At 53.2% G+C, this 8,241-nt stretch overlaps 1 protein-coding gene across 1 annotated transcript in view; it reads left to right on the top strand.

The window, feature by feature from the left end:
* Positions 1-7,069, top strand: part of Tgm2 (transglutaminase 2) — a 31,297-nt gene extending 24,228 nt beyond the window's left edge. Inside the window, 3 exon segments of the mRNA NM_001173102.1 lie at positions 2,988-3,148; positions 4,110-4,246; positions 5,379-7,069. Of these exon segments, the coding sequence (NP_001166573.1) occupies positions 2,988-3,148; positions 4,110-4,246; positions 5,379-5,529 (449 nt within the window). The 3' untranslated portion in view covers positions 5,530-7,069.
* The last annotated feature ends 1,172 nt before the right edge of the window (positions 7,070-8,241 follow it).

The raw sequence follows: 8,241 nt of genomic DNA on the forward strand, positions 1-8,241 counted from the left end.
CGCAAGCAGGAGAGGGGCAGAGGGTCTCAGAGCTGGGACCTGTCATGCAAGGCACTAGCCATCCTCTAAGGGGCAGTGTGACCAAGTGGAATGTCATCCCTGTCACTGGGCAAAGGGCCACCTCTCTACACTTCGGACCTGTGGGAAATGTGATCTGACAGCGTGTGCTGTGCATGCAGCAGGCACTCAGTATGACCACAGCCAGAGGTGGGGGGACGGCATGGTGGGCATGCTCCATGTGCATGGCTCTGTCACCTTCCCTTGTCCTCCCCATCTGCCTGTCATCCAGTACCCCTCCCCAGCAGCGCTCTTCTTTTCCATCCTTGGTCCCACTCCAGGTAGACCCATGCTCAAGTGTAGCTGAGCGCTTGCCACTGGGGCTGGGGTGCCACACTTCTGTTCAGGAGTATATTCTAGTTTTTTATTTATTTATTTTTTTTTGTACTGGGAATCAAACTCAGAACCTTGCACTTGCCAAGCAGGCACTTACACAACCAAGCTACATCCATGGTGCCTAGTGGTATATTCTAAAGCTAGCAGACTTGTGACTTGAGCCTCTGCTGGCTTCTAAGGCCCAGCACAGGTGGATGAACACGCTCCTGAGCCTCAGTTATATTACCTCTGAATGGGGTGAATGGAAGCTACAGCACAGCCCCTGGTGGCCCTGTGAGGATTCAGGGAGAAAACGTAGGCTTGGGAGACATCTGGAGAGTGTGAGAATGAGGGGGACATGGTGGGCCCCTTGCCCCTCTCTGAGCAGAAGTTCAGAGAGGCTGAGAAGCCAAAGGCCCTCCTGACCGCCTGCTGTGCCACACACTGGTGTCTACCCTGGGCTTATGGCTTCTGAGTCCCTGCTCCTTTGATGACATGGAAAAGATCATGTGTTCTTCTCTGCATCTAGAACCCAAGAGCCAGCATCAGGGTTCATTTCTCCAGGTGCACAGGGCACTCACGATACCCACGCTCTGCTTCCTGCAATCTTTGTCTGGCTGTGGTCCCTGGGGACTTCTCTCCTCACTCCTAGTGCAGGGTCTCCAGTTGTGCAAGGCCAGTTAACCTGTCAAAGCCAATCCAGTCCCTTTGAGTACACACCTATCCACGCCTAATGTGCTCAGCACCTAAAGGACTTGCCTGTCCTGAAATATGTGGCATATGGTGAGCCCCAGGCCACAGTGCCAAATCCCTTCCTCCAGGCCCCTGCAGAGTCACCTCTGCCTCGCAGATACCATTGGAAAGCTCGTAGCTCTGCAGGGCCTTCAGCCAGGGCTGTCAGCAGTGTGCTCAGCAGAGCATCCCTCCTGCTGGGGACCCCCAGAGGACACAGTGCAGGGACAGGGTGGGACAGACGGTCTGTGTGTTGCTCTCTAGCTGTAGGAAGAGCCAGTCCAGCATATCTTGTCGGGTTCTTCAATGCCAAGGTCAATCTGACCTCCCCTTTATCCCCCACACTTTGATTGCATTGCTTTGCTCTTTGAGGATAAGATCAGGAATTTCCGCGAGCTAATGGACAGGAAGCCAGGCCCAGGACAGGGAACACAATCTGCTTGTCCCCCAGCCCTGCCTCATGTTCAGCAGTATCTCTCTTCCCCTTCCTGCCCCTGCCTTCCCTCTCTCTGCTCTCTTACCCCTTCAGGTGGGTCACCGGGATGGCCGCCAGCGTGGGGCCCCAGAACAGGGCATATTGTCTGATTAACTATTGTGACTGACCACAGATAGCCCCCGCCCCAGCCAGCATGTGATCTGAGGCCAAGATCACGGTCACCGGCCTATGAAAGGCCAATCGCCAAGGTCCAGCCCTTTCCTGGCCTCCACCTTCTGGAAAAGCCCACATGAGGCCACATCCTCCAGGCTCCTGAAGGACAGTGTTTCCCTTCTTTCCTGTGTGGCCATTCAGAGTTTCCACTCCACCCCACCAAGTCCTGAACTCATCATGTTCACACCCCTTTGTCCTTTTTGACACAGAAGTCTGGTTTTCTCCCCCACATCACGTCATCTGATCAGAGGTGGGGCAGGTCCACCCGGAAGAAAGGTTGGAGGCCAGGGCTGTGGGTCAGCAGCTTCTCAGGCAGGCTGGACTTCGAGCTCCACCTGACTGTCCTCGTGGTCCTGATCAGTCCCCAGAGGACCTGGTGGAGGAGTCTCAGAGAGTGCTGATTGGCTTCTGGCATCCCTAACCCTTACTTCATTGAGATATTCAAGGTTCAGCCCGTGAGACACTCAGGGCTCAGCCTTAGAGCCCTCAGCAGGTAACAGCATCGGCAGGACAGTCAGTATTTATTTTTCCTGGGGTCTTCTATTTATGGTGAGACTAGTTTGCTGCAAATAATGATGAAAAGTTTCTCCAAGGGGGAAAAAAAAGAGTTAAAAACTATAAAACAAGTCAATTTAAAGAAAGCTAATGCCCAGACTGAGGCTCTCAGGCTTCTGTTCTTGCAAGACACTAGAGCTAAAAGCACCCTGCTCTGCCAGGGGCAGCATCAGCCCTGCTGGCTTCTTTCTCCCTCATTGCTGTGTGGCTTTGTTCTGAAATGATCTCTGGTCACAGCTTCACCCAGCAAGTGTCAGAGGACCCGGGAGTAGAATGAGCATACAGGACAACAGAGGGGAATAAAAGGACAGACAGACAGAAGGACAAGCAGAAGGACACCCGAGAGGGCAGGTCATCTTCCCAGACTCAGGTAGCCAGCTGATGGCCAGCAGGACCAGAGAGCAGCTTGATCTGAGTACTTGGGTAGCCAGGAGCAACTTAACACGCAGGTGCTAAAACGCAGGTCCTGAGAGGTGGGATCCACACACAGGCCTGTGGATGCTGGAGCCTGCACCTGCTTCCTGCCTCCCATGGCTGGGAACCCTGGAACCGAAGCAGGCAGGAGAGGCCTGAGACGTGCCCTGCCTGAGCAGTGCGTCTGACCTTAGGCACATTCCTGCTTCAGAGAAAAGGCAGGAGCACATCCAGCCCTCCCAGCGCCTCCCTCTCGTTCCCACAGAGAACAGCATCCCCCTGCACATCCTCTATGAGAAGTACGGTGACTACCTGACTGAGTCCAACCTCATCAAGGTGCGAGGCCTCCTTATCGAGCCAGCAGCCAACAGCTATGTATTGGCCGAGAGGGACATTTACCTGGAGAATCCAGAAATCAAGATCCGGGTAAGAACAGCGCCACCCATGACATCCCTGTGTGTGACTCAAGGCCTTTGCAGCTCAAGGGTCCCCAAATCCTAGGCTCAGCCAAGAAAAGCATCAAGAAATCAAAGCATTTAGGGCTTTTAGCCCCTCTGAATGATTCCTAGAGTCCCAGATGGTGGGGTCATGGAATTTAGGGACCTTAGCTTCGTGAATCCTTAGACTACTGAGCTTCAAACCTAGCCCCCAGCCCCTTAATGGTGAGGCAGGGAGGGATGAGCAAGTGAAAGCAGACTCTGGAGCGGGACCACCTGGGTCTGTACCTGGGTGACCCTAGACGTGTTCCTTCATACTCTTCCCCTCAGTTTATGCATCTGTGAGATGGGGTTCATGTTGGTAGGTAGGGATGTTTTAATGACTAAAAGGACACACACAAGAAGCACTAGAACCACACACAGCACATCAGAAGGACTCAGTAAGAGCTGACTGTGCTTAGCACCACCAGCATTATAGCCATTTGTGAGTAGGTGCCCCAGGCCCAGAACCCCCAGTGTAGCACCTAAATGACAGACAGCAGCGGGAGAGGCAGTGAGTACTTGCCAGGGACTCATGCGTCTCGGTTCATTGCTCCAGTGAGAACCCTGAATCGGCCAAGACTCAGAGAGGGCCAGACTTCCCCAGGGTCACATGGTAAAGAGGGCAGAGGTGAGCATGACCCTGAAGCCTGTGATCTGTACATGCCAGCCCCTACAACAAGGGAAGCATCTTGTACCTCCACCCTGGGAGCCTCATTACAGCTGCATGAGGCGGGCCTGGGCAGTATGTTCTTGTGCTTGCCGGATGAGGAAACTGAGGCACAGAGGCAGGGAGTGACAGAGATGGGTGTGCCTTTGTTCAACAAACCCTGAGCCAAAGTGTGCCAGGTACAGAGGTGGACCGGCCTGGACCCACACCCCCCCTCCCCCTGCCCCACACCTTCTCTCAGGTCTTGGGGGAGCCCAAGCAGAACCGCAAGCTGATTGCTGAGGTGTCTCTGAAGAATCCGCTCCCTGTGCCGCTGCTGGGTTGTATCTTCACCGTGGAAGGAGCTGGCCTGACCAAGGACCAGAAGTCGGTGGAGGTGTAAGTGCTGGTTGCTCCATTTCAGGCAAGGGGAAGAAGGGAGAGGGTAATCCGAAGAGGCAGAGCCGCCCCAGGGTGAACCCTGGCCTGGAGCCCTCCTCTCATCCCCCACACGGAACCTGCCTCCACCCTCCAGCACCCCGGGCCAGGGCTCCCTCCCCCGACCTCACATTAGCTGCACACATTCTGTGACTTAGCACCCACGGCAAACACACGAGTCTTCACACACTCTGGTGTCCACACTCCAAGTGGCCACACATATGCATGCACACACATAGATGTGTGACTTATTGATAGGTGTCCACATGCATGTATGTATGTGGCTACGCATTTTATTGATTTATTTATTCATATTGCAATACTGGAGGTTCAACCCAAGGAGTGCTGAGCTCGATCCCCAGTGCTTTTTTTTATTTTATATTGTGAGACAGGGTCTTGCTAAGCGGCATGGGCTCAGATGTTTGGGCCTCCTTTCCCAGCCTCCCACAAGCTGGTCATAAACTTGGAGTGAAACAAGCTGAGCCAGTGGAGGACAACTGGCATCATCTTCCTGCCCAGTCCTCCCTCCCAGTGCTGCTGCCCCAGCCTCCGAGGAGCTGGGATTGTAGGTGTGTGCCACCATGCTTGGCACATGCTTTATATTGTAAAACTTTTTTCCACAGTGTATGTAAGGAACACAAATCAGGTACATGCAGCTCAAAATGTTGTAACGCATGTGGCCACCTGAACATATCCATTGCTACTCCTAAGTGCACCAGCCACCTTCAAGTTTATGAGCACACACACACACAATACCTCCCTCTGGGTCTCTGCGTGGGTAACCCTGGGCATGTCCCTTCATATTCTTCTCCTCAGTTTATGCATCTGTAAGATGGGGTTTCATGTTGCCAGATGGGGTGTTTTACGGACTAAAAAGGTACTCACAGGAAGTGCTAGAACCACACACAGCAGGTCAGAAGGACCTGGTGGGAGCTGACCGTGCTTAGCAGCGTCACCATCCAGGACCATGGTCCAGGCTCACGTCTTATTGCTGGCAGTGGCTCTGTGCATGAAGACTCAGTACCAACTCCTTGTAGGTGCTCAGTGGTCACGTGGCCCCTGGCCCTGCCTCACCCTCTCACTCTTTGTGCAGCCCAGACCCCGTGGAAGCAGGGGAGCAAGCGAAGGTACGGGTGGACCTGCTGCCGACGGAGGTGGGCCTCCACAAGCTGGTGGTGAACTTCGAGTGCGACAAGCTGAAGGCCGTGAAGGGCTATCGGAACGTCATCATCGGCCCCGCCTAAGGGAGTCCTGTGCGCATCCCCCCTCAGTCTGCTGGAAACCCCCAACCAGACCTGGTCTTTATCTCAAGCTAATGGGTGAAACTTGCCACTTAGGGCAGGGGTAGGCTGCGTGGGGCCTCTGTGGAAAGGAATGTGCTTCCCGCTCATCTTGTCCCTCTGAGCTGAGATCCCCACCAGCCCCTGTGCCAACCTGGAATGTTCTGTGCCAATGTGGTGGGAATTCTGACTGGAGCTGGAGTGCGAGAGGGGGTTCTTTCTCCCTCTACTGAGCCCCAGCCCTTCTGGATAGCCATTGACCACCCAGCTGTTTGATTTGCTCCTCAGTCCCCTGGAGCAGGCTGTGCCGAGGAGCTCAGCTGCCCTGCAGTGTCCTGTACCGCTTGCCCACTGCACTCAGGCCCCGGCAGCTTTTAAGAGCCAAAGCCAGGCAGGGATGGGGAACAGGTCCAGCCCCACCCTCACGTTCCCATCCTAGAACCCCTGGCCCAATGGCCACTGTGAGGTGCCCCTGCAAAGGGCTGGTGTGCACAAGGCTCCCAGCCAGTTCTTCACCATGGGGATCTGCATCATGACGAGGAGGCTGAGGCCTGGAGGGGGCAGCTGCCCTCTCCACATCAGACTACTGGGAATACCTGGCATGTGCAAGGCTGGAGATTTGAAGGCCTGAGCCAGAGCCTTCACATTCTGTCTTGAGGTCAGCACTGCATTTATGATTCCAGTTCTAATCTGAAAATGAAAGGGAGGCCATTTGGGGACTGACCACAGTGGGCCCAGTTGGAATGAGAGGTAGGAGAGGAGTTGGAGGGAATTGGGGAATTGGAGGTCAGGGCCCTGCGTTTGAGCTCCAAGTCTGGTCAGACTCTGCCTTTTCTTTTCTGGGCCTCAGTTTCCTCATTAATCAGCAAGGTGATTGAACCAGCGCACCACCAAAATGCTCCTGGCCCTGACATAGCCAGCTTTGTGAATAACCCCAGGGCCCAGGCTGTTTCCGAAAGGGAAGCCATGACCACCAGCCATCCTGCTCCGCCCTGCACCTAGGTCCCTCCCTGCAGATCTCGGTGCTAGGGGAGGGGAGCCCAGTGCTCGCCCACACAATGCCTAGACAAGTGCCTTAGCTGCCCACCTGGAAAATGACCAACAAGACTGGCACCCCCACAGCCCTGCTGTGCAGCCAGTGCCCCGCCCAGCGCTGGCCCCTGAGGGGGAGGCAGAGCCCCTGGGTTATCATCTCCAAGTCTGTCCCTGCGGGCTCTGTATGCCCAGGCTTCCCGTGGGCTGGATGGGCTGGGCGGACACAGCCTCTGAGGCTCCCGAGATCCCAGAGAGGGACTTGGGGACAATCATTTCAATGCCTTTAAAACTTTCTGCTTTGCACAGAGAGAACCACAAGATGATGTGACATGTGTGATCTGCATAAATACAACCCTGTTTCTCTGTAGATTTATATATACGCTTTTGGGTTCCTAGCAGGCAATAGATGTGCTTTTGAACCACAAGAAGCAAGCACTGAAATAAAAGTTTATTTTTCACATGGAACCAAGATCTGGTCTTGTCCTTTGTGAGCTTTTGATGGGGAGGAATGGAGAACACACCTCCCCAGGCTCAAACTTAACTGGCATTCAGGGCTCTGTAGGTCCAGCTCCATCTCTCCCTTCCATCAACAGAGTACATTAGGCCACAGTGAATTTCTTGTATCCTTCGGATGCCCTGTACCTTTGTCTCCCTCTTAGCCTCTGCTCTGGTAGTTTCCTGAGCTTGGAGCACCCTTCTTCTTCCTGATCTGTTGGCAAACTCCTGTTAATCCTGGGATGCTTACTGCCAAAGTCACCACTTCAGTAAAGCCTTCCCTGATTTCTTCTCAGGCCCCCAGAGTCCTACAATATGGATCAACTGTTACCACAGTGAGTTTTAGCTCTGTGTTAGCATGTCAGCCCTCCTCCTCAGCCTGCCTGAAGCTCTGAAGGGCAGGAACAAAATATCTCTTAGATACTAATGAATGCTGATCCGGAGAACGATGTATCTCGAGACTGATGCTGAACAATAGAAATATACAAAGAGTCACAAATGGAAGCCACACATGTAATTTTAAAAGCTAGGCATAGTGGCCCATACTTAAGAGTCAGTCCCAGCTGCCCAGGAGGCTGATGCAGGAGGGTCCCTTGAACCCAAGAGTTCAGCATTAGCCTGGCCAACATAGACCTTCCCTTGCTCTTAAAAACAAAACCATTTTTAATAGCCTTGTCAAGAAGAAAAAGATGAGATTAGTTTTAATGATGTACATAATTAACAATATGCTCAAAATACTGTTTTATCAATTTTTTGGGGGGGCGGGATTTTTGAGACAGTCTCACTACGCAGTTTAGACTGGCCTGGAGCTCACTTTGTAGCCCAGACCAGCCTCAAACTCACGGCAATCCTACTGCATCAGTCTCCGAGTGCTGGGATTACAGGCCCGCGGCACCATGTCCGGCCTTGTTATTGTAATTGACGTAAAAATGGAGATATTTCCCTTTCTTGTTTTCATACTGAGTCTTTGAAGCACTGTGTGCATTTTACACTAATGTCCATCTTAATCAGGATTAGCTCTGTTTCTAGGGCTCGATGACTGTAGATGGCTGGTGGCAGTGGCACTGAGCAGCACATGTCTTGACTGTGATTCATGAGTGTGGGAACTTGGTCATTTATTCATTCCCCACCCAAATTAATGTCATC

This window comes from Cavia porcellus, unplaced genomic scaffold (genome assembly GCF_034190915.1).
Source record: "Cavia porcellus strain 051 isolate PalLab524CR breed Dunkin Hartley unplaced genomic scaffold, mCavPor4.1 scaffold_5, whole genome shotgun sequence".
Lineage (NCBI taxonomy): Eukaryota > Metazoa > Chordata > Mammalia > Rodentia > Caviidae > Cavia > Cavia porcellus.